Genomic DNA, 27,990 nt, shown 5'->3' on the forward strand with positions numbered 1-27,990 from the left:
GCGTGTCAAAAACAGTGGACCTTTTATTCTTTATGTGAAATACCGTAAGCAAGAACAACAACAACAACAACTACAGTAGAACAGGTAAACAACACTCTGACAGTTACATGTATGCAGAGTATCTGATGGATGAGAGTGGCCTCAACAGTTTTCACTCAGCTGTTTGGGGTTGTGCCATGTTTGTACTTGTCTTCTGTTCTCAGGACAGCTTCTCCAGTGATGAACTTTGACCCCCTCCCACCTGAGAGGCGTACAGCAGTAGAACCGCTGGCTCAGACGTTACTGTACCTGCAGATGTTACTTTTCACAGCATCAAAATGTGTCTACATTGAAGTGTTTCCAGGTGTTGGGCAGTACAACTGCAGATGTGAGAAGTTGTATGAGGATTTGTGTGTCTCCTAAAGGAAGCTCTGTGAGGAGGTGTAGGCAAAATGAAGACATCTGCATATTTTTAAGTAGCTGACAAAAGAGCGTCCATATCAGCATGGCACGAGTAATAATACAGGGCCGTATATGTAAAGCAGGACTTCTTGTCCTTGGTCCAGTCTGCCCTTCTCTGTTGCCACAGTAACAACAGAGCAGCACAGGCTTTCATGTGCTTTTTGATGAACTCGCTTTAGAGGAACATTAATGACACAGATTTTTTTGGAGTTATATTTTTGGGTTGTCTGTCCTATTCTCAGCCTGCAGGGAATTTCTTCAACTTTGGAACAACTGTCCACCTGGAAACCTGGATAAACTGATTCAAATGTGATGCTCAGGTCACTGTGAACTCACAAAACACATTTATGGCCATAACTCAAGAGTTCATATGCTGCTTGTGACAATTTCACACAAACTTGGGATGGAAATAGGTTAATGTGATGGCATTCTGACATGATAGACATGAATGTAAACTCTACAATGACTGGTTGGTGGAATCTGGAGGCTTGGGCAATAGCAAAGTTACCGGCTTCAGGTCCCCGTTGTACAGATGTATTGTTTAGCTGTCTCAAGGCTAGGTGGCCACAGAAGTACACTGCTTTGCTCCATGCTGGTACTCCTGTCTGTTTCTCCAAACTGGGAGTGTGCTGACTACCATCTACTATAGGTAATACACTGACTATGGAAGAGTACTTCATACAAACCCACTTAAAAATATCCGTACTGTTCCTTTAAGAAGTGAGGGAATGGATAGATTACAGACATTTACTATAGGTGGCACCACTTTGAAAATAGAATTGGAGTTACATGCAGTGATGGACACAGGGGTGGATGGGCTTTTACCGTTATCTTTACTAGTGATAAGGTATAGGTATAACATTGACAGGTAGAAGGTAAAGCCAGTGACCACAGGTTGACCTTTGACATCAGTGATAGGAGGAAGAGTTACAAGGTTACAATGAATGTAGTAAGGCCTTACATTGCTAGCAGCAGGCTTTTGTGTAGCACCAATACGAATGTAATGTGACCTTTGGTACCAGGGGTTGAGGTGAGAGGTTACAGTAATGACTTCAGGGTCTTGGTGCCTTACAGGACTGGCAGCAGGCCTTTCTGTAGTACCAGTGGGAACACAGTTTCACCTTTAGGACCAGGGCACAGTTGGCTGTTGGTTTGTCTTGGCAGGAGTCTTCTACTACTACTGACGCTGCTGGGGCCGCTGCTGGATAAACACACACAAAAACCATAAAAAGTGGGACTTATTTATCCTCCACTGATGGAGTAGAAAGCTTGCTGAAATGTGTTGTACCTGGTGCTTCTGTCGGACAGCTCTGGACTTCACAGCTCTGTCGGGCTTCTGGCCTGTGGGCAGAGTTGCAGCTGTGGCCCCTGGTTACCAGCTCCTCCCCTTGGTAACACTTCACTTCCCGAACCTGGACGCCCCTCCCACAGGTCTTACTGCACTGAGGGGGCATGAGGGGACATTGATCTCTACATATTATTGATGATCAGGCCAACAGACAATCAGTCCAAATACAGCTGGACCTACAAAACAAGATTTCATGAATTGACATAATACAGACAGAATATTTATGAAGGTGCAGGAATGTATACAATTAGCCTCCCGTGATTTGAGATCCTTGTGGTTATGTATTGTTCATCAGTAAGTAGGCATTACAGACAGACAGGTACCTGAGACCAGGATGTGGTAAACCATTTGGAGCAGGGTCTCTGAAAGCAGGAAGAGCTGGTCTCTGGTTTGTTGGTGTTGTCACAACTGCTGTCTGGAAACTCTTTGAACACACCACCTTCCAGTCCAACACACACCACCTTGCGGTGACGCACGCCGCGCCCGCATGTAGCATTACACTGGAACACATTAAAAAAAAAGAAGAAAACTTGACTTCTGGTCTCGAAGAAGTACAAATTCCCCCACCAGCCAAAATATGCCTTAACAAAGAATCCCAAGGACTTCTTCTTTAATCGTTTACCTGCTGCCATTCCTGTTCCACCCAGTGGGGGGCGCAATCTCTGTCACCACAGGGATAGATGGCCAGCGGGCGCAGCGCCTGGTCACATTGCTCCTCTGACATCACTAGCCCACCTGATGATCGACAGGTCACTGCACGGACCATCCTTCCCTCTCCACACACACCGGAGCACTGGCACACACAGACACGTTTCATTGGAGATGCGATCATGCGTGATGTATGTACACCATGCTCAAAGCTGAGTGAGTGTCTAACTCACGGGTCCCCAGTCAGAAACTGTCCATCTTCTGTCACAGGGCGGGCCTTCACAATCCTGACTTTCTATTGGCTGAGAAGACTTGTTACAGAGTCTCATTTCCATGGAACAACGGACCTCCCGAGTGCGGACACCCCGAGAGCCACAACGGGCCGAGCACTAACATACACAGTGACACACAAACACACACATACATTATGAAAATCAATATTGCAAAAAACTGTACAGTTTGAAAAATGTACAACTTGATTTTATACACGTGTGGAGCAAGAGTTGCTCAGTGGCATTCGCTGGCTTGTGATTAGAGGACACCATCCTTATTTGTTAGATACATTTCATGAAGCAGAGAAGTGTCTGTCAGCATTGGCCTTGGAAGGTTCAGGGCTGGTTCAAAACAGTAGATCAGTAGAACAGCCTAACTGTCGGTGGAACGGTGAAGTTAGCCATTTCAATATGGAGGTCTGTTGATGCTGGCGCTTTCTGAGCCAGCATTAAGAGGCCATTTGAGGAAGTGCAGTTTTTGCACTGGCTTTGTCTCTCAGTACCGGAGGTGGACGCTTGGATTGAACGTCCTAGTTGGGCCAAGAGCCCTTAGATCCTCAAACAGGAGCAGGAGATACTTGAAAGACATCTGTCCTGCATTCGGCCCCCCTAATGACTCCAACATTAATGAATGGATGGGTGCAAGGGTTATTATTGTTTGTATTATTTTGGTTTTAGGTCTTAGATTTCAATTCGAATGTAGCTTCATCTTCAAAAGGTATTTTTTTCTCCTCCTGCAAAGATTCCACCAATATGCGTTGTTAGTTAGTCTTAATGATGACTGCACACTCTAGTGAGGGAAATGTTTTGATTCTGAAACCTTTGCATTAACTTTTGGGCAACAGAATGCATGCTGGCAGTTCTTGACTGCTTTGACCACATATCAGATGTCAAGACTTTTGGTACCACACATCAATATTGACAGTACCATTGCACAGCCTGACACCAGAAACATTGCAGCGTGGCATGGTGTATTACCTCGGACCACTCAGACACCTCCCACTGGGGTCCACAGCTCTGGCCAAGGCAGACCTTTCTATTAGCTGGTTTGTGAAGATCATGTGACAGACAAAGTGAATCGTAGACAGAGGAGTCGAGACCGGGCGACAGCATCTTCCAGCAGCGCACAGTACGATATTGAACACCCTCAGCACAGGTTCGAGAGCACTCACTCCAACCACTGGTCTCCCATCTGAGGAGAGTTGCAAGATGGTCAGACATTTAGTTCAATTTCAGGTACAGTTGGTGTATAAAACCATTTCAGTCACATTAAAAGAAGTCATTCCTACTTCTGTTGAGTTTTTATTCTATTTATCTATAGTATGGCATTCTTGTTTCTTTCCTTCTTCTTTGCCATTTTCAAAAGAAACTGTGCCAAAGTCTGAAGAGTTCCACTAAGGGTGGTACCTTGGAGGACATTCCTTCCCAGTGCAGAACTCATGTGTGGGCTCAGGTCTGGTCAGAGAGTCACAGTAACTGTCATCGACCTCAGTACCGTCGTATCGGACACAAAGGGCGTAGCTAGTGGTGATACCTGGCAATACACATAGACACACAATGTCAACAGAGAGTACACAGAGCACAGAGATAGATCAACAACATACAAGGAGACTGGGGCTCAGTGGTGAGCAGGGTCGTCCTTCAATCAGAGGATCGGTGGTTCGATCCCCGGCTCCTCTAGTCCATGTCCATGTGTCCTTGGGCAAGACACTGAACCCCAAATGTCTCCCGTAGCTGTTCTACGGGGTGTGAATGTTAGTTACTGCTGATTGGCAGGTGGAACCTTAGCCCCTCCCATCAGTGTGTGAATGAGTGAATGATGACATGTAGTGTTAAAGTGCTTTGAGTGGTCGGAAGACTAGAAAAGAGAAATAAAAGTACAGGTCTATTTACAATGCATGTATGTTGCAGGTGATATAGGGCTACACCTGTCACAATAATGAATATATCGACTTATCGTCCAATATATGGGCATGACCCCAAACATTACTGCTGCCCTCGACATTGCCTGTTGTGTTTGTTTACATAGGAAATTAGACAGTGCCTATATCTTAATTACTAAACCTAATCATTTTTGTTCCATTAATTGTAAAAATCATCTTCTTTCATTCTTGATTAGGAGTCATTGTTTTCCATAACAAATATTGTCTGTGCTATATCTAACCACTGTCTGGATGGGTCCATTATACGCCCGTTTATTTTAATGTAATTGTTTTCCTTCAGCAACATTGTAGTATTATTGCCCAGGTATACAATCTGTTGGGATTCTATGTCCTAATACCTCGTTCAATACTGTATTTACTCTCTCACAATATGATTTTCATCTGTATGGGCACATTGCCTCCAGAATGCTTGTTTTCTAAATTGTTTGATTTTACATAAGGCATAATAAAGAAACAAATGCAATCTTTGGGATGTCTGTAGTGCTACACAGATATGATCATGATGTTCAATTCCTTTCCTTCACTGTAGATTTGACATACAATTTAGTTTTAGCCTGACATTAAAAAAACTATGATCACTACTATGATGCTATAATAATTTATTGAACCATAATGCATCATATTTTATTTGTTATATCTGTGAGTAAAATCTGGATCTGCAACTGAACCACTCTCTCTGTTCAAGGTGGAGCTTTTAATTCTCATATAATGCTGGTTAGTTCAATCAATAATAATGCATCATATTTTACTGATAATTTAGATGACCCTTAACATTGAATTATTACACTTGATGAGATTTATTTCACTGTATCTCCTAAATTTAACACCAGATTAATTCTGAACAGCGAACAGGAGCATACAAAGCCTGGGTAAAGATCCAAACAAGCTGGTAATCACTTTCACCAATATTAGATGGAAATGCGGTGTGAAATGTCGCCGTGGTTACCGGCACACTAATGTTTAAACTGGGGTCTGGTACTCTGTCTGAGATGTCCTGAAAGGCAATATCACAGTTCCAGCCACACTTGTATGTTCTATAGCAAACAACTTTCAAAAACTGTATCATCAGAAAATAGAACAGAAAACTAATGTGGGTGTTATCATATTGGTGTACTTGTGTGCATGTTATGAATGTGTTTACCTGTTGTACAGGTGGAGCTGCAGGGAGCATAAGCAGAAACCTTCCAGCGATACATGTCTGCCAGACTAATATCTGGCTCCAAACCCACGTCAAAGTCATTACTAGTGAGAGACAGAAACAGAGACAGACAGGCACATATTCTAAAATCCTGATTGTTTTCCGGTTCATTTGATAAAAACCCAGTAAGGCAATCATTATGATGCAGTCAGGAGAAAAGGAAAGTTAATACAGTAATATTAAAAATGAGGGTAAACAACACGGCCTGCAGCAAGAAGTCAATATCATTCAATTCATATAATGTTTTGCTCTTTATAAGCTATAAGCAAAGAGAGAACAAATGATGGTCACTATTATGAAAGTGTAAGCCGTAGGACATCTTACAGCATGACAGTGCCCTTCATGCATATACTGAATTCCACAGCTGTTGCCTCATACCTCTCTGTATTGGCTGCATGGACTGCAGGCACGTGTTGCAGCTGTACCGAGATGGCAGTGTGTGTGTCTGAGTGTGGGCCAGTTTCTGTTTCTGTGTGTGTAACAGAGTGTGTGTCAGTAACTGTGTGCGTCCCTTTGTCTGTGTCAGACATGTGTTTTTCTGCTGGTGAGTGTGGATCAGTAAGTGTGCTCTCCACAGAGTGTGTGTTTGAGTGTGTTAGGGAGTGTGTGTGGTTGTAGTGCAAGTCCTCCAGTAGCAGATAGGGGGCATCTTCTGGCAGGGCTGCAGAATGAACACTCTGACTACCTGTGAATGGATAGAAACGAATGAATGTAGGGGTATTTTGGATATTAACAGATATTACTCAGGATATTATTGTAATATTGTTAAGACTGAAATATATTATTTTCTATCTGTTTAAATGGAATTTCTATGGCCTCTTCTCTTTACATGGGGGCCAGAAGTCAAGAAACACCGAAACAGCAATAATTAGTAGGGCTTGTTGTAGGTATCCAATCCAATCCATTTGTGTAGAGGATTTGCCATATAGAGGCCTATCTCAAACCAGCTGTTTTTTTTCTTATATCTGCAAACATCCCATTATCCGAACCGCTTGTCCTATTGGGGGTTGCGGGGGCGCTGGAGTTGATCCCAGGTGAGATTGGGTTCACCCTGGACAGGTCGGCAGTTTATCGCATATAGAGACAGACAACCATTCACGCTCACATTCTACGAGTCTTTGGACTGTGGGAGGAAGCCGCAGAACCCAGAGGGAACCCACGCTGCCATTGGGAGAACATGCACCCAAACCGGGATCAGGGATCGAACCCTGGCCCCTCTTGCTGTGAGGTGACAGTGCTAGCATCCACACCACTGTGCAAATATTATAGGGAAACAATATCATAACCATTGTCTTGACATTTCCCTGTGCATAATATTTTGAGTGTAAAAAATAAATGTTTTGATGTTTTATTTTCTTAAACATATTTAAACACTTAACACAAAGGTGTGAGGCTTCATGTGTCTCTCCTACCAAGGAGAGGGTGCACTAAAGTGTTGTCATCAGCAGTGGGGGGCTCGTCAATCGAGTTGGAGGAACTTCCTTAATGAACAGAAAAGCTCATTAGACAAATGCAGCTTGATACAGTACATTCATGACAGACAGATGAGCCACAAAACAGCTCAGACTAAAAGAGAATGGTTTCTGAAAGCAAGAGAGGGGGCGAGTTACAACAGTGTTTCTGTCATTGGTCAGGTTTGCATTAGAGCTGGACCAATAAATAGCCAGGATGATATACTGGTCATATAGTGGACTAATGCAGCATAGGTGTACAGCTTCGGCGTAAAGCATCGGCGTACAGCATCTGCGTACAGCATCGGCATAAAGCATCGGCGTACAGCATCGGCATAAAGCATCGGCGTACAGCATCGGCATAAAGCATCGGCGTACAGCATCGGCGTACAGCATCGGCGTACAGCATCTGCGTACAGCATCGGCATAAAGCATCGGCGTACAGCATCGGCGTACAGCATCGGCGTAAAGCATCTGCGTACAGCATCGGCGTACAGCATCGGCGTACAGCATCTGCGTACAGCATCGGCGTACAGCATCGGCGTACAGCATCGGCATAAAGCATCGGCGTACAGCATCGGCGTACAGCATCGGCGTAAAGCATCGGCGTACAGCATCGGCGTAAAGCATCGGCGTAAAGCATCTGCGTACAGCATCGGCGTAAAGCATCGGCGTAAAGCATCTGCGTACAGCTTCGGCGTAAAGCATCGGCGTATAGCATCGGCGTAAAGCATCGGCGTACAGCATCGGCGTAAAGCATCTGCGTACAGCATCGGCGTACAGCATCGGCGTAAAGCATCGGCGTACAGCATCGGCGTAAAGCATCTGCATACAGCATCGGCGTACAGCATCGGCGTAAAGCATCGGCGTACAGCATCGGCGTACAGCATCTGCGTACAGCATCGGCGTAAAGCATCGGCGTAAAGCATCGGCGTACAGCATCGGCGTAAAGCATCTGCGTACAGCATCTGCGTACAGCATCGGCGTAAAGCATCGGCGTAAAGCATCTGCGTACAGCATCTGCGTACAGCATCGGCGTAAAGCATCGGCGTACAGCATCGGCGTAAAGCATCGGCGTACAGCATCGGCGTAAAGCATCTGCGTACAGCATCGGCGTAAAGCATCTGCGTACAGCATCGGCGTACAGCATCGCCGTAAAGCATCGTCGTACAGCATCTGCGTAAAGCATCTGCGTACAGCATCGGCGTAAAGCATCGCCGTACAGCATCGGCGTAAAGCATCGGCGTACAGCATCGGCGTAAAGCATCTGCGTACAGCATCGGCGTACAGCATCGCCGTAAAGCATCGTCGTACAGCATCTGCGTAAAGCATCGTCGTAAAGCATCGGCGTAAAGCATCGGCGTACAGCTTCGGCGTACAGCATCGGCGTAAAGCATCGGCGTACAGCTTCGGCGTACAGCATCGGCGTACAGATTCGGCGTACAGCATCGCCGTACAGCATCGCCGTGGCAGCGTAGCCTCCTGTCCTCAGTTGACAAAAAGTTGACACTGTTGCTCTGTCAGTACATTGTTAGCTGCCTATTTTTACTCCATGATTGACTATCTGCTAAAATGGACAAAGCTTTCAAAGTTGACTTATTAATGGAAGAACCAGCACTGAAACACTATATATTTGCAGCTTCTATGCACAAATGTGTTATAATTTTCAAAAGAGTTCAAAGCTTAATTATTAGAAGACAGATTCATCTGTGACTCACGGTAGCCTGCAGGCACTGGAGGTCCTCGCTCGACATCATTATGGCTGAATACATGACCGGTAACACCTGCCGGTCTGTAGACCAACATGGCAGCCGGCGGCGGGGGGCTGGGTGTCCTGATTGCCCAAAGTACTTCCTCCTCCTCTTCTTCCTGCAGCTGGACATGTGATTGGTCATCAGCTCCCAGCTGGCTGTTGTAGTGATGGACAGATGTCACACTCCCATTGGTCGCTCTAAGTTGATCAACTCCGACGTCCTCGTTGACCTCGTTATAGGTCAGGTTAAGATGGGAGCAGGCGGGGCCTGCTGTGATGTCTTCAGCGGCAGTGAGGTCATGAGGTGTGCGGGGGATCGTGTATTCGTAAGTGATGTGGGGAAGCTTCCCATTCAGGTTGTAGTACTTCAGGTCCAAAGAGAAAATCACATGTTACCTACTGTATACTTGAACTGAACAGATGTAGTTATTGTAGTAAAATGAGACACACATATACTTGGCCCGTGTGTGTTTACTACCATAGCATTCAGGCCCTGAAGTGTTGGTCCTTGGGCAATGATATACTCCAGCCCATCAGAGAAGACATTGCTTGGACGGCGGTATTTAATCACTGTTCCTGCCACATGGAAGTTTTGAGGATTGTCAAACACAGTGTTTCCGTTGAAGAAGAAATGACCAGCTTCATCTGAGAGGGCTAGATAGGAGAGGAAACATAGACTCCAATATTCAAAACAGGGTCAAACACTGGAGATAGTAGTACTTACAATATAGCTACTGGTTGTTGTTTTGGACAGACCACTTAGAGTTAAAAAGATCCAAATGATCTCTATAGAGTCAGTACAAATATAAGTCCAGACCATGTTTAGCCTAGCTCATAAGGATATACAGTATATTTGAATATGTATACATACATAATACAAAATAATTCAGAACCACAATGGCCCTTTTTTGCTTTACATCTGTAGATTTCATAATCAGTTTAACGAGCTAAAAGAAGTAGTAGGTTCTCACCCAGGATGTTCTCAGTCTTGTGTCTTTCTATGATCTGAATGTCTGAAGCTCCAGCTGGGATGTTGGTGACAAACACATAGCCTGATGACAAAAGCACCTACTTTACACACAGGCACAGGCATTGTCAGTTGTGAGCTAATCACCAGGAAACATGTGTGTACCACAGGAAATAAAAGACAGACACCAACATGGCTTAAACATCTAAAACACGGTTATGGTGGGACACTACCAGGAAACTAGATGCATTACCTCAATTCCATCTCAGTTTCTGTACCAAAACATATTTTCCAACGTTTCCACATCCTCGTGGTATCCTCACCATGCAGATCATGAAGCTTCTATACTGTGTGTTCAGCTTTGTAGGTTAATTTAAGTTCTTTGGTAGTCAAAGCATGAACAAATTGTGGAAAAAAACTCTAACAATCACCTGTTTCTGAGGATAATCCACAGATTTTGCAGTTTAATTGGAAGTGTTTTCTAAAACAAGATATCAACTTTCTTTTTGAGACGCTTCGATAACCATTCATTTTATACTGATTTGTATTCGACCTGGGAGTCGAAAACTGGACATATAAAACAAAAACAATCTGCATGGCTAGATACCACAATAGTTGAGTAGTAGTTGTAATTTCTTTAAGTGACAATTTTATTATTATGTTATAATATAATATAATAATTATAATTGAAGACAATTGTGAATATATTATCCAACAACCTTTTTTCCATGGCACCCAGGTGTCCGGAGGCAAACATGCACCAGACACATGTATGTGTTGTAGTTGTATTGCCTAAACCCAACAAAGCATTTTTGTTGTCTCACCTAATCAAACGGCGACTATAAACTGAAATAAGAACAATTTAGAAATAAAACAGAAAGGTTCACTACGTGTGGAAACAGAATGTAAAACCCAGTGGCCTCTGCAGAAAGACAAACTGGAAAAGACAACAGAGACGGATTTGTGTCTTTTGAATTGAATGTTCTTCCTCAGAAGTAGTTTGAGAGCTGGAGAGCAGAGAGATGGGAAACAACAGCATTTTAGTCTGTGAATTAAACCTTTAGGTTGCTGATTGCTGGAATAGTGCAAAGACTAACGGATTAATGCTTTTGGTTAGTGTGTTTTACAAGTTAACAAGGCATTTACACCCTTCCACCAAGTTTTATGGACTTTTTCGTAATCTTGCTGACAAAACGACAAACAAACCAACAAAAGGAGCAGAATACATAACCACAAACAAAGGGAGTAACTGTTACTACATGTCCGTAGAATTATGTTGACGCACAAAGAGGTGACAAAAAAAAACTATCAAAGATTCTCTATATCTTTGTGGAAAGTATTTTTTGTCAAACAATCACGTAATCGACTATAACTAGACTGAACTGTTCTTGGTTTTCTTTAATTAAGGCAAGATTTAAATGTCTAACAAATGTTAGTAGACTAGAAATGGACTAAAGAATTAAAGAAATAAAAGGACTAAGACTGAGATCTAAAATTGGCTGACAAAATGTATACTATTTAAACAAACTGCTGTAAGAATCTCATAAAAGTAAAATTCTGTGAGAAGCAATAATGGTCATCCAGCCAAGATATGTCATGGTATGTCAAGATATTCTGTTAAAACAGCAGCTGACTTTCCTGCTAAATTAGTGTTGTTGTGCCAGTGTAACCAAATTCAACACTAGACATTAATGATAATGCTTCATAATGAATATATCTATGCACATCTGTCTACTTGTGTGTGTGTTACCTAACTGTGTGAGTGCCTTCCTGTATGATCCAGAGATGCGCTGGCAGGACGTCCCGTTGCCTCCACATAGCCCACATCTGTCTACTGTCTTACTGCCATACAGCTCCCCATCACAACCTACAGGCTGGAGGAGACGAGGAATTACAAAACACTGAAGACATTCAGCTTGTTAGTCCTTTAGATGAGCACTCTTCCACACAAGACACATTTGCTTTGAATGAGAGTAAAACCATGAATGTTTTCTTCCAGAAAAATAACATCATATAATGTTCTTGTTGGGTTACCTGACATATTCCCTCTATGCAGACTCCATGGTATTTGGCATCGTGGCAGAACGTACCATCGTGGGCGGGAACTAGCAGCTGTCTCTCACCACTGATGGTTGTACACTGCAGGTCACATGGCTTACTGGAGATGCTGATGTAATCGGCTACAGAGGGGATTAAAGATATTTACTTTAGTGACATCATAATGATAGATTTCTGTGCAATGAAGTCTACAACTAATTGAGTTATGTGATTATCATTTGGGATTGGTCAAATGTAATGTAGCCTTGTGCAGCTTTAACTGAAGGTGGTAGAGCAGTTCAACTCAATCGTTCCCATTTGCTGGACTTATTAACAATAGAATATGTCATGTTTGTGGTCAAACCCAAATGTAATGTAATGAGAATTGACCATTTTTCAACAATTGACTTTAATTTATTCAAGACGTGTGAATCTTAATGTCCAGCATAGTTAGCTAGAAGAGTATGGAGAGAGCATAGAGAAAGAGCAAAGCATTGTCACGTGTCACGTGTTCAAGATTGATACCTGACAGGTGGACAGATGGAAGACTGAAAAGGACTGGAACACTAAGACCAGAGATTGATATCATACCAGGGTAAAGAGGTATCCACTGGTAGTATCTTCTTCCAAAGGCTTTAGAATTGAATTGGGAACACTGGTGCTGTTTGAAGCTCACAGTGGTGCTGGGACAGGGCTGAAAAACACAACGAAACACACAAACACTTATTTTTCAACCTGGACCCTATGTTCCCATGTCTTTTACTCTATCTAACTAATGGGGGCAGCACTTGTTGTAATTGGACCAGTACTGAGTTAGAGCACTGTAGACGGCAGACGCCCACGGGCTACAGTGTAATCCTATCGGGTCATTTCCTTCCACTAAAAGGACGTGTTTTGGCCACTGAGAGGCTCAGAATTGTATAACTGACCGACAACATTATTTCATAAGTCTTACTCAAGGTAGACATCTTGTTCTGAAATCTCACAAGGTGACACTTGCTAGAGGACAACAGTGGAAACAGGCAGAGTTTGGTGTGTCAGAGTACAGGAAGTTGAGTTAAGTGTTATCTAAAAGATGTTCAATGTCATGGCTGAATATTTAGATGATTTTGACAATGTGGGTGAGACCCTTGAATTGCATGGCTGCCCGTATTTATATGAACCAGAGTTTATGATGCAGAAGAGAGGAGAGAGAGCAACAGGCAGAGGAAGGGAACCAGCTGCTGTCCAATGTTCAGATGAAACAAGGACACAACCATTAACAGACCGGATCAAGGCTAAGGTAAAGAAAAGGGTCCTTTCCATAATGCTGTCAGACACTTATTAGAATATTTTGAGCCTGTCATCGGCAAAGCAAGCACTTTTAGTGGACGTTACATTGACACCTCGCAGCTCGTTTACAGCGTTCTTGCTCAATAGATCGTCAACATTCCAAATGTGTCCCAGTTTATTTCCTGTTGCAGTATATGTGAATGACATAAGCTGACATGTACAAGTAAACATGGCTAGCAATGCAATTCTGTTGGACGGGTCGATACTGGACCAATTCAAAAAATGTTTGTCCCTATTAGTCAGTTAGACATAGAAATGTGGAAAAATATGGTCCATGTTAAAAAATACAGAAGTCACCCTTTAAAGACTTATTTAGTTTTTCTCACAAATATCTTCCATTTACCTCTGTATTGTATGGTTAAGGACTCAATGAAGTACACATTTGTATTGTATCAATATCAATGTAGCATCATACCTGGTTTGGACAGAGCTGATACTGTTTAGGAGAGCCAACACAATATGAACTGTTTACGTTCTGGGTTGTGGACAGCCTGAGACAGAGAAAGGATACAGAACAATACAGTATGTTTAATATACTGTGGACAACACACAAGATATATCAAATGATGCAGTATATTGCCTTGCCTATAGCTTCACATCCACACTATAATCCCAGTATCACGTCGGAGAGAGGGTAATGGCCTTTGTCTCCTCAATATGGTGTAGCAAGAGTAGGCAATGGCAGTGTCAGATACTACTTCATATGTTCAAGAACTGAATACAAGTTCTCCAGTTGTGTCTTTGCTAACAAGACAGATGAGTCAAGTTAGGTGAGGTCGACGGAAAGCTTTTAATCTTAAATTTATCCATCTCAAAAACAATTTCACGTTTCTTGTGCAACATTTTGTGTCACGACCCTGATGCACTGACGGTCCACAGTGCATCGGGGTCTGCGGCGATGTCGGCAACCCACCATTTTGTTTACCATGCTTTGTGGGTGTTCCTTTATTCTGTGTCATCACCATTTATATCAATACAATCAGTTTATGATTCAATTGTGAACACACGTGTTTTGAAGATCAAACCTCTTAATTGTGCAATCAAAGTGTACCAGATTATGTACAAAGCTTTGTCCTGGGTCTGACCACAGTCCCCACCACAAAACCCATTCCTGCACCGCGGCTGTGGGATGCCAGTTGAGGCTTAGTGGTGTTCAGAAATGTAGGGTGAAGTAAAGAACAGGAAGCAATGTTACCAACCACAAACAACTTTTTCCAAAACCTTTTCTCTGGCATACAGTCAATCATGCCCACACTCGGCATACATGACATCTCACCCATTACTAAATCTGTCATTGACTTTATTTTGAACTACCCTGCTTCTTTTGTCCTGTGTTTGTTTGACTATATGCCTTTATGGTTTCCCCACCTTTTTTCTGTGCATCACCTGTGTTGTATTAGTTTTGTCAACCTTGCTCTGATCCCTTTGTTTCTTCCACCAATCAGCTTTCAGCCTGCCCTCATGTCAGCCCACCTGTGTGTTGTCGTCTGATTAGTTTCTTGTGTATTTATAGTCCTGTCTGTAAGAGCCAAATGTGGTAATGAAAATATGTTACTATATATGTCTACTGGGTGGCGCTGTTCTGTGGTCCTGTGCTTGCCTATATAGTCAATCAGATCATGATTGACGCAGGTGTTGGACCCTGAAAAGGCCAAATGGTTTTGACCGCTCTTGGGGTACAAGTGTTAGCTTTTTCCACCGCTATCTTGGCATGCCTCAGCAAAAGAGAATAAACCCAATATATTTATACAACAACAAATGTGTCCGTGGGTGATGTCAGCAAAGAGAAATGAACACGGAGGTGTCAGTCAGATCAATCTGAGGGGAAAGCACCTCAGTAGGCCAAAGTACTTGACTGTCTTTTCCCTGTTGCTTGCCAGTTCATCTTTCTTTACCTTGTTGCCTGCCTGCCATCTGGACTTCCATTTTGTAAGCCTGTTTTGTTTGTTAAAGTATCTTTATTGCATTGGCCTGCCTCCAGGTCTGCATTTGGGTCCTTCCCCTGCTCCCTGAATCTGTAACCTGTGACAGAACGAACCGACCAGACATGGACTCAGTGCACTCATTCAAAGCTACCAGTCTGCTTCTTAGTTGGCTAATTTCATTCCTGGGAACCAGTTAGGCTGTTCCAGTTCCCCGAAAGTCAGCAAGCCCCCAGCGAGCAAGCTTCTTGGTCATCCAAATAAAAGTGTGGGTCGAAGAAATGTCAATCCCCGAAGCTACCCAGCAACCCAGAATCTCTGCTGCCCTTCAACCCAGAGTTTCCTTTGTTTATTCCACCAATCAGCTTTCAGCCTGCCCGTATGTCTGCCCACCTGTGTCTTGTTGTCTTATTAGTTTATTTTGTATTTATAGTCCTGTCCTTTGTCTATTTGTCTTTCTTTGCTTTGTTGCTCATTGGAGCTGAACCTCGGAAAGATTAAGCTGCTCTTCTTTCAGGGAAGGCCTCTCCATCACCACTGACAAGTCTGTGGTGTCCCCTCGGACTGCAAGGAACCTGGATAGCTTGCCATGCATCATCATGGGTCGGGGGTTTATTCTCCATAATATCAGAAGGACACGTTAGTTCCGGACCCAGGAGTCAGTGCAGACAGGTTCTTGTCATGTCAAGGCTGGTGTGCCTGCATGTGCCGTGTGATCTCTGCAGCTCATCCAGAATGCAGCAGCGTGGCTCTTCAACAAACCTGAGTTCACCTACATTACCCCTCTCCACTGCACCGTGCACTGGCTCCCCTGTGGCTGTTTAAGCCATTTGCCAACAGTGCGGCAAATGGCTTGGACTCATTTAAGATATGGTCAAACCATACATCCCAGTCCGTCCACTATGCTGTGCTACTGCCAACCAGCCTGCTACTTCCTCACTATGAGAAGGCATTTCTTTCTCTATTAGTTCAAAATTCATCAGTTGAAGCAGAAGTTGAATGCACTTATTGTAAGTGGCTTTCAATAATCAATAACTTTTATTATCAAATGAATGATAAAATGAAACAGACATGGCATTGGCAAGTACAAATGTTATTACCAGCTTGCTGTATTTGGTTCTATTGAGATTGTGTCACTACTTACGGTTCAAATATTCATGTCTTCAGAGGAAACATGCCATCTGATCAACAATAGCTGGCTCTGAGGAACAATTACAACTTTAATGTGTTTTTTGACAGTAAAATAGATAGGACCTCTTCATTCACTTTAAACCAGCTGATGAAATACATCTCATGGGTCTCAGAGCTTTGCATGCGTGCGTGGGTGGAGAAGGACCTACAGGAGTCCATGCATCTGTCTTTCATTTCCATGTTAACGGCACCCCCCACACACCTCTGACTATCAGCCCATCCTCCTACACTGTTAAGACGGTAAAGTAGGAGAGACTCCAGGAAGAGGTGAGCGAGAGGTCACTATGTGAGAGTGTCACATCTAATTGGTATAAGGCGATGAGCGTAGGGCATGAGAGGAAGAGGAGGGGGGGAAAGCAGGAGAGGAAAAAGGGGCACTAGGTGAATGGATTAGGGTAGAGTGTGCAAAAGAATAAGTGGAGAGGAGAGAAAAGGGTAAAAATAGAAAGAGTAGTAAAAGGGGCAGACATGAGAGGAAAAAAGGGGAAGGAGAATAACAAAGACAGGAAAAGAAGGGGGATGAAGGCCCACAGTGAGGGCAGAGTGGCGTTAATCTTGGTTGACAGACATTTCCGCAAGTCTGAGAAGGGGAGGTCAAAGGTGATGAGATGGCTGCAAACACACATTCTATCAACGCTCTCTTTCTAACTTCCCTTTGTGTATGGCCTTGTCTCTACTCACTCCTCTACCATGTTGCTGTGCGCATAACGTTACTTGTGTTTTCTTTATGTTTTTACGTACACCGAGTGTACAAGACATGAAGGAATCATCAAATACCCAAGACGGTGATTTATATCTTTCATTCTTAAAACTGTGGGCTCTATTTTTGACAACACAAAGCCATTTGCTGGCTAAACATTGTGTTTGGTTATTTCCTGTCTCCAAACCAACCCACTTGCACCGGGGTGGGTGGAGTGGTGCAGCTGAGGTTCTGTTTATTGAAGAGAGAAGGTACAGTGCTATTTTGGGGCTTATTTTAACATAAAATGTGCTATTGCATTTCCCCTCTTATAACAAACATAGCTGTAGTTGGCAGAGATGTGTGGAAACAGACCTCTCCAAAATCCCAAAATAATGAACTTTCATGTATGTTGGGTCCAGTTGGCTAAACAATATTTAATATTAATGATGTCATGCAGCGTAACTTGATTAATCATTTAAATCTCCTGACATGGTGACAGGATTGGTCAGGACCTAACAGAAATGGAGGTTCAGTGTTTTCCTATACACCAGACAAATATGCTGTCACGCACAGATTCCACGTTTAACAGGGAAATAATTTGTATCATAAAATGGGTAGTTAAAATCAAGTAATCTGATTAGTTCATAACGGTGATATCATTTCCACATCCCACTGACTTCTAATTCCTTTGCACTTGCAGTATTCAGTAGTCAAATAAAAGAAATGTGACTAATATGTCGTCATGACTGCTTAGCGACGGGGTTACAGAGGGTCACTTCTACACACAAAACAGGTTACAACGTAACAAACTTAGTTACCTAAAACCCGCTTCAAAATAGAAACACTGAAGTTGAATCTTTATGGAGGAGTAGATTGAGCAGCGCCCTTCTCCAGACAGAAATCCACCTGCTAAACAACATGCAGCGCTCCATAAAGATGAGGTTCCATAATGTGGCCCATAATATGCAAGGTAGGAAGGCAGCAGAAATAAACTACTGCCTCCGCAGCACCATGATTCAGAAACTATTTGATGCCCGTCTTGAAACCAGAGAGATTATTGCCATTAGGAGCTATGAGTGTGAAACCTTTATGTTACCATACATTGTCATATTCATGTAATGTGTTTATGTAACTTTGTAAATGCTGTTCATTCTGTACACATGACATCTATTCATCTGTCCATCCGGGGAGGAGGATCCTCCTCTGTTGCTCTCCTGAAGGTTTCTTCCCTTTTTTCCCCATGAAAGGTTATTTTTGGGGAGTTTTTCCTGATCCGATGTGAGGTCAAAGGTCAGGGATGTCATGTGTACAGATTGTAAAGCCCTCTGAGGCTAATTTGTAATTTGTGATATTGGGCTATACAAAATAAACTGAATTGAATTGAACATAGACAGAGAACTAAAGGCTTTCATAATGACGTTGACCATGTCTTGAGACATCCTGTTTCTCTCGCTGCAGAGGTTTCTGTGAGACCAAGGCATTACAAAGCCATCATCAAAACCTGGTATAAATGAATAGTTTGTTATAAAAAACTATGCTTCTCCAGGAATGTACATAAACAGATGGAGGCAGACCTTCCTCTCGTTCATTTCTAGCGATATCCTTTATGTTTAACGGTCTACACTGTAACAACATGAACTAGCATAACAGTTGCTGACGGTAGTAGACAATTCAAAAGTTTAGAGTCAACTTTGTATTGATATTTGTCTTCTTTCCTTCAACAATAAACATTTTAACAGAAACAAAAAGAGTATAATTCAGACAGCAAATGGTGTTGGCCCCAACAGAAGACAAATTAAATGATTAAAACTACATTTTAGTTTTGTGGAAAGAATATTATTTGTTGTCTTTTATAAAACCTTTTATAAAACCTTGCCAGATATAAACTGTTTGATAAAAGCAGTAAGCCATGAGGGGCTGTGATATACAATCCCTTTGCAACAGTGATTTTAGCTCCGCCCCTTAGCTGTAAAATCACTGTAAAGCATGGCCTCAAGTGGCTCATGGCTTAAGTGGAGAAGCTGTCCCGACAAGCTGTAATGGATTCAGGATGGCCCCATCGGTCAGGACCGGTCCCATCTGACAACATGCATACAAGGATACTGAACTTTTTAATAGCCTCAGTAAATAACAAAAGACAGGCAGATAGTAACAAAGGAAACGTGTTGTCCCCCTCCCCATATAATGCCTCCAACATGGGCCTGGTTTGAGCTGCTACGGGCGCTTAAATGAGTTGGTCACCTTCACATGAATGTACGTTTGCCTAAGTTTCCCCTGTGTACAAACCAAAACATCCACAACACAAGAGTAACATAGAAATTCTCCCTCTATAAATGCAACCATATAGCTTTTTGAACACACTACCTCTGTATCAGACAGTGCCTCTCCTGACTTCTCACTCCTCCTCCACAACTCCTGGAACAAGAGGACCAACTGGACCACTCTCCCCACCACTGAAACACCTCCTGGGAGAAAATATAATAACAGTCAGTAAAAGCAACCTGATCTGACGTGTCATTTCCACTAGGGAGAGGTATGACATTACAAATGGAGGTTTGGCAGGAAACTCATTCAAGTCATTCTGTCCCTTGACACAAGGTTAAAATGGCTCTATCTGCAATATTACAGTCAGACACAATTTACAATTACATTACATGTCAAAAGTGAGACAAGGAAACAGATTAAAGTGTGTAGGAGTGTGATCACAGTACCTTGTTGCTTGTCTGTTTGACATTCTGACCCCCAAAGCTGTGTGATTGTAGATGGGTGGTACGCTGCTCCAACCTCCCTTCACTTCTGTCCTGGCAGACACACACCCCAAACACACACATGTACACATGAACATGGATCATTTTTACTCTATGACCCCCCATATATAAGGGGGATGTAACGATATATATATATTTCCATGGGGATATGGATCTAGTTCAACTGACCCGTTAATTCTCCAGCTAAAGTAACCTTACCTAACCAACTCAAAGTTGTATGTGCTGTTTTATTTGCTAGCCCATTATTAATGTATCTCTGCGGGTAGAGCTTTGCAGAAGAGAACGTCTGTGTTTGGAGTTGAAATAACAGGTCTATCTATACGCCTGATCACGTATACTTTATTATCAATGATTGTTTCGAGGGAAAAGTATTTCTTTCGGATTACAATTGTTTTTGATATAAGCTTTCACAAATAACTTTCTAATCATAGTCGACGTAGAAAGGGGGTGTCACCCAGGTGGTTGTGTCCCGTGTGAAACGTAAAGTTAACGTTTATAGATGTTAGATGAAATACTCTATGCGGGTTTGTTTGTTTTATGGAAATTGCCCGGTGCTCTCTGAAAGGTCAGTATTTCACTTTTTTGGATGGCTACTATACTGAAAACCCCTACCATAAATGCTGCATACCAAAAATGTGTTAATTGTGTCATCAGTTAAACATCTGTTTCTTGCTAAATGAGAATATGAAGGAGAGGTTCATCATTAGAATCAGTAATGTATAAATCAAAGTAAATGTAATGCGTGTGAAATTTGAGCTAATGTAAAATTCTAAAATCACACGCACGCACGCAAACACACACACACACACACACACACGCACACACACGCACGCACACGCACAACGTTCCACTACTGTGTTGTCTCAACAAGCCCACACAGGCTCCTTACTCTGTCAGATTACCCTCTGGCTAATTCAACACACACATCTCTGTGTTTGTGGGATATTTGTATGATTGGAGAGCTGAAAATAGACAGTAGTAGTTGCTTGCTCTAAAAGTTAAAAGACAGGTTCATGTTTGGTGGGAGGATGCATTGCAGCAGTGCCAGTGCATTGTTATGGCTCAGTAACCATCAGCAGCGCAAAGTTGGATTGGAAACAAAAAGTATACTAACCCATTGTTTATGATCAACTATTAACAATGTTGCAAAGCTCAATCACAACATTTTGAACAAGTTGAAAGAGTGGAGTATAGCCTCGCAGATATCAGAAAGATCGATATTATCGGCAAATAATAATAGTAATAATATATTGCTATATATTGGGGAGTTTTTCCTGATCCGATGTGAGGTCCTGGGACAGGGATGTCATATGTGTACAGATTGTAAAGCCCTGTAAAGTGATATTGGGCTATACAAAATAAACTGAATTGAATTGAAAATTGCTGTTTATGGTCATATAGAAAAATGTTTGTGTCACGACATGTTTCATTTTCATCCGTAAAATGTCTTTGTCATTATTCTGTCCCAGTGAAACCGAAGGCAGTGACGTATTCACCAGAGAAACAGAATATTTGAATGGTAGAGTTACAAGAGGGCTTTAAATCAAATACTTTGTGTTTGATTGCTAAAAAGTGGGCGTGCTTAGTGTGATATGATGCTATGGTGCGGACTGTGGCTCCACTCAAATGAACTGTACTTGTAGATCTCTTTTCTAGTCTTCCAACCACTCAAGGCTCTTTAACACTACATGACATCGTTCACCCATTCACACACTAAAGGGAGGGGCTAAGGTTCCACCTGCCAATCAGGAGTAACTAACATTCACACACATACATACACTGTAGAACAGCTACAGGAGACATTTGGGGTGAAGTGTCTTACCCAAAAACACATCAACATGGACTAGCAGAGCCGGGGATCGAACCACCGATCCTCTGATTGAAGGACGACCCTGCTCACCACTGAGACACAGTCACACCTCTTTCATCTTTGTCTAAAGATTGCAGATTTATTTGTGGAGGGACGTCATGATATTATTGATTTAAATGTGTTTAAAGGTGCTAAAGTCCTAATTCTGAGCATATTTATGATTGAGGGGTTGCCTCCACACGGCTCTCAACATGGCGGCGGATGAGCTGGAGGATAGAAGCTATCAGGGGACGGCGTTATCAGCGGTAACCACAGTAGGAGCGCAATGCAGTGCGGAAGCAACTACCTAAACAGTAGAAAACAACAGAGAGACTCACATGCACTAACATGCACGTGCGGCCGGACCGGTTTGACAAAGCACAGGGAGACTCAGTTTACAACACAAACAGAGGGATAGCTAATTCAGTCTCTGGTCAGCTAGACATTAGTCCACTATCTGAAATCAAAATGTCTAAATTAGCACTTTTACACCTATAATTAAATCATATTTATTTATTTTTAATATTTATTTTTAATAATAATAACACCTTTTTTATAACGGCTGATACATTGTTATTCGATTTTCATCTCAAATATCGGTGCCATAATTGCCTTGAATAAAATATAATTTTTTTCAGGCTCCAATATGGAGTCCACTTTGATTGTTTAGGTGCAATACATATGTAAAAATGTTGATGTCTCTGAAATATAGGCCAATTAAATTATCTAATATTCTTAGATTCTAAAAGCATTGGGCTACTTTGCTAAAGTAGCTCTCGGATATTAAACTTTTAAACACATTTAAAAATGTTTCAGACATATTAACATATTTAAATATGAGCATACAATATATATATATATATATATATATATATATATATATGGATGGATGGATGGATGGATGGATATATAGTATGCATGTAAAGTATGTAAAGCTCACAGGAAAACTGTTATTTCAAACTAAGAGATGGTAACAACACAATAAACTCAAGCCTTTCAATAGAAAGCATTGCCTCACTGTTGCTATTGTGCATTATGTTTAAGTGTAATAATATGCAAAGACTGCTTTAGAACTGTTGGAAGACAATGTCTTTCATTCGTCTTTGCCAACAAAGGTTTTCAGATGACATGCCAGTTGTTGAGAGCACTACACCACTTTGTTCATGTCTTTTTTTTTTTACTGTTACCATCAATTTAAAGTGTAGTCAACTTCATCCACACAGCTCAGCTTCACATCCAGAAACCTCTTGCTCACTGCACAGTATGTCTTTTTCTTTTTTTCTTTCATTGGCAAGAATGAATGGACTTAAAGATTACAAAAACAGCACTAAACAGAACAATATGTAATTTCATCTCTAGGGCCTTATTGTTCAGTCCATTCATGTGCATAGAAACCAAGCAGTGCTTATGGTTTAGACGAAGAACTGTAAATGCTGCTAAGAAAAAGAGTCTGCAAACAATTGTTTGCACAGCCTTTGGTAAAGCATCTGTTTAGAGTTTCAACCATGAGACCCCAAGACACCCAGACAGGCTGGCTGGCTGTCACCATGCTGTCTTCTTTAGTCGACAGCACTTTGCAATACGCAGTATCACTTTGCAATACGCAGTATCACTTTGCAATACGCAGTATCACTTTGCAATACACAGTATCACTTTGCAATACGCAGTATCACTTTGCAATACGCAGTATCACTTTGCAATACGCAGTATCACTTTGCAATACGCAGTATCACTTTGCAATACGCAGTATCACTTTGCAATACGCAGTATCACTTTGCAATACACAGTATCACTTTGCAATACGCAGTATCACTTTGCAATACACAGTATCACTTTGCAATACGCAGTATCACTTTGCAATACACAGTATCACTTTGCAATACGAAGTATCACATTGCAATACACAGTATCACTTTGCAATACACAGTATCACTTTGCAATACACAGTATCACATTGTAATACACTGTATCACATTGCAATACACTATATCACATTGTAATACACTGTATCACATTGCAATACACTGTATCACATTGCAATACACTATATCACATTGTAATACACTGTATCACATTGCAATACACTGTATCACATTGTAATACACAGTATCACTTTGCAATACACAGTATCACATTGTAATACACTGTATCACATTGCAATACACTATATCACATTGTAATACACTGTATCACATTGCAATACACTGTATCACATTGTAATACACAGTATCACTTTGCAATACACAGTATCACATTGCAATACACAGTATCACATTGCAATACACTATATCACATTGTAATACACTGTATCACATTGCAATACACTATATCACATTGTAATACACTGTATCACATTGCAATACACTGTATCACATTGTAATACACAGTATCACTTTGCAATACGCAGTATCACTTTGTAATACACAGTATCACATTGCAATACACTATATCACATTGCAATACACTATATCACTTTGCAATACACTGTATCACATTGTAATACACAGTATCACATTGCAATACACAGTATCACATTGCAATACACTATATCACATTGTAATACACTGTATCACATTGCAATACACTGTATCACATTGTAATACACAGTATCACTTTGTAATACACAGTATCACTTTGTAATACACTATATCACTTTGCAATACACAGTATCACTTTGCAATACACAGTATCACTTTGCAATACGCAGTATCACTTTGCAATACGCAGTATCACTTTGCAATACGCAGTATCACTTTGCAATACACTATATCACTTTGCAATACGAAGTATCACTTTGCAATACACAGTATCACTTTGCAATACGAAGTATCACATTGCAATACACAGTATCACTTTGCAATACACAGTATCACTTTGCAATACACAGTATCACATTGTAATACACTATATCACTTTGCAATACGCAGTATCACTTTGCAATACACAGTATCACTTTGCAATACGAAGTATCACATTGCAATACACAGTATCACTTTGCAATACACAGTATCACTTTGCAATACACAGTATCACATTGTAATACACTGTATCACATTGCAATACACTATATCACATTGTAATACACTGTATCACATTGCAATACACTGTATCACATTGCAATACACTATATCACATTGTAATACACTGTATCACATTGCAATACACTGTATCACATTGTAATACACAGTATCACTTTGCAATACACAGTATCACATTGTAATACACTGTATCACATTGCAATACACTATATCACATTGTAATACACTGTATCACATTGCAATACACTGTATCACATTGTAATACACAGTATCACTTTGCAATACACAGTATCACATTGCAATACACTATATCACATTGTAATACACTGTATCACATTGCAATACACTATATCACATTGTAATACACTGTATCACATTGCAATACACTGTATCACATTGTAATACACAGTATCACTTTGCAATACGCAGTATCACTTTGTAATACACAGTATCACATTGCAATACACTATATCACATTGCAATACACTATATCACTTTGCAATACACTGTATCACATTGTAATACACAGTATCACATTGCAATACACAGTATCACATTGCAATACACTATATCACATTGCAATACACTATATCACATTGTAATACACTGTATCACATTGCAATACACTGTATCACATTGTAATACACAGTATCACTTTGTAATACACAGTATCACTTTGTAATACACTATATCACTTTGCAATACACAGTATCACTTTGCAATACACAGTATCACTTTGCAATACACAGTATCACTTTGCAATACGCAGTATCACTTTGCAATACGCAGTATCACTTTGCAATACACTATATCACTTTGCAATACGAAGTATCACTTTGCAATACGAAGTATCACTTTGCAATACACAGTATCACTTTGCAATACACAGTATCACATTGCAATACACTATATCACTTTGTAATACACAGTATCACATTGCAATACACAGTATCACATTGCAATACACTATATCACTTTGTAATACACTGTATCACATTGTAATACACTGTATCACATTGTAATACACAGTATCACTTTGTAATACACAGTATCACATTGCAATACACTATATCACATTGCAATACACTATATCACTTTGTAATACACTATATCACTTTGCAATATACAGTATCACATTGCAATACACTATATCACATTGCAATACACTATATCACTTTGTAATACACTATATCACTTTGCAATACACTGTATCACATTGTAATACACAGTATCACTTTGTATACACAGTATCACATTGCAATACACAGTATCACATTGCAATACACAGTATCACATTGTAATACACAGTATCACATTGCAATACACTGTATCACTTTGTAATACACAGTATCACATTGTAATACACAGTATCACATTGCAATACACTGTATCACTTTGCAATACACTGTATCACATTGTAATACACAGTATCACATTGCAATACACAGTATCACATTGCAATACACTGTATCACATTGCAATATACTGTATCACTTTGCAATACACTATATCACTTTGCAATACACTGTATCACATTGAAATACACTGTATCACATTGTAATACACTATATCACATTGTAATACACAGTATCACATTGTAATACACAGTATCACTTTGCAATACGAAGTATCACTTTGCAATACGCAGTATCACTTTGCAATACGCAGTATCACTTTGTAATACACTATATCACTTTGTAATACACAGTATCACATTGCAATACACAGTATCACATTGCAATACACTATATCACTTTGTAATACACTGTATCACATTGTAATACACAGTATCACATTGTAATACACAGTATCACATTGTAATACACTGTATCTTAGTAACTTAATGTAAGCTGTACCGTAATTACAATTGTACCTGAATGCCCAATTTACCAGTGGGCCTCAATGAGTACAGTAAGGACTGACAATCAATCTCTTACAGACACTGCCAGAGTTCTGGATGGGATGGCAGTACTGGAGACCCAAACACAAGTCCTTGTAGACGTATGTGAAAATGATGAGAAGTAAGAAGACAACACACAAATTACAATCTTATGATCTTAAATGAACCCTAAATTCCATTTGCAACAATCTGCCTGCATTATCAAACATGAATATGTATATGTGCATGCATTGTTTCGTTTACATCCCATGGATGAAGTGGGACAGGTCTCTAGCTGCACAACCAGAGACACACAGGCACGTTGAGTTGGGGAGCCGTACGAGACAGACCCCCTCAGAAGGTACACCAAGGCATGTGCATCACGCCAGACACCATTTATAATGCACATAACTGATGTCACTTGACTATTGTGTGTCGTGATGTAAACACATCTCTGAGCCACGGTTTAACAAGCCGTGGCCGTTCTTTCCTTCATGCAACACGCATCCAAACCCGCTGGAAACGCAAGAAAAGTAGCACCTCTTCTCCGTTACATCCCGGCATTCAGCCTCCCTTCAAATACACATTACACTGTAGGGGGAAACGCTCCAACGGAAGCCCAACAGCCCCGGGGACTGGACTTCTATCACACGCCGTGTTCTTATCTCAGCCGGGTACAAAGTGATCCAGCACTACGGTGAAAACTACACGGTGATCAAGACCGGATCAAAATGACACGCTTGAGAGTTCACTCCCCAGTTCCCCTCGGAACTTTGTACCCGCTTTGCAAATGGATTCAGCCGTGAGACGTGAACAGACGGCTGTTCCTCGAGCTATTTACCTTAACGGGCCAGTTGTTCGTTAGCGGGAGAACCGGGACGTGTAGTAGGAGAAACGAGCACACCGGGAGAGCTAAGCCTCCGTTACCGAACATGGTTCATTCATGTCATGGACCAACCACACTTCTCCTCCTCTTACCTCCGCTCCCCTCCTCACCCCCTTCCTCTCTCTCTCGCTCTCTCTACCCTCCTTCCTCCACCCCTTCTGACTTAGCTCCGCCTTCTGGTGTTGCTCGCGCTCATCACACGAGTACGCGCGCGGCGCGGCGCACGCGACCATTCGTACTTTGGTTTCTGTTCAGAAGTTATTCTCAACATTTGTCCAAGTTGCGGTTCAGACTAATGTGACGTGATATTAAGTCCATGGGCCGTGTTTTTGACAAACGGGTGGTCCTTTATCTGCTCCGTGGAACAGCCTACTCTTTAAATAGC

The 27,990-nt window shown here is 41.5% G+C and overlaps 1 protein-coding gene across 3 annotated transcripts; it reads right to left on the minus strand.

Annotated features, from left to right (window-relative positions):
* Window positions 1-27,783, minus strand: si:ch211-267e7.3 (ADAMTS-like protein 2). Of its 3 annotated transcripts, none has more exons than XM_034556287.1 (20): window positions 27,561-27,783; window positions 19,897-19,986; window positions 19,550-19,650; window positions 13,806-13,881; window positions 12,650-12,752; window positions 12,056-12,201; window positions 11,772-11,895; window positions 10,026-10,106; window positions 9,533-9,708; window positions 9,020-9,419; window positions 7,263-7,331; window positions 6,229-6,535; window positions 5,794-5,894; window positions 4,117-4,243; window positions 3,688-3,901; window positions 2,671-2,826; window positions 2,412-2,582; window positions 2,113-2,289; window positions 1,730-1,883; window positions 1-1,642 (listed from the first exon to the last, which is right to left on the minus strand). In XM_034556287.1, exons 1-20 carry the CDS (start codon window positions 27,651-27,653, stop codon window positions 1,494-1,496), a joined length of 3,015 nt encoding a protein of 1,004 aa, XP_034412178.1. In that variant the 5' UTR covers window positions 27,654-27,783; the 3' UTR covers window positions 1-1,493. The 3 variants fall into 3 exon arrangements, with proteins under 3 accessions (XP_034412178.1, XP_034412179.1, XP_034412180.1); XM_034556288.1 differs by having other exon boundaries at window positions 11-1,639; window positions 27,561-27,765; XM_034556289.1 differs by lacking the exon at window positions 1-1,642 and having other exon boundaries at window positions 1,874-1,965; window positions 27,561-27,712.
* Window positions 27,784-27,990: the final 207 nt, after the last annotated feature.

Source organism: Cyclopterus lumpus, chromosome 17 (assembly GCF_009769545.1).
Source record: "Cyclopterus lumpus isolate fCycLum1 chromosome 17, fCycLum1.pri, whole genome shotgun sequence".
NCBI lineage: Eukaryota > Metazoa > Chordata > Actinopteri > Perciformes > Cyclopteridae > Cyclopterus > Cyclopterus lumpus.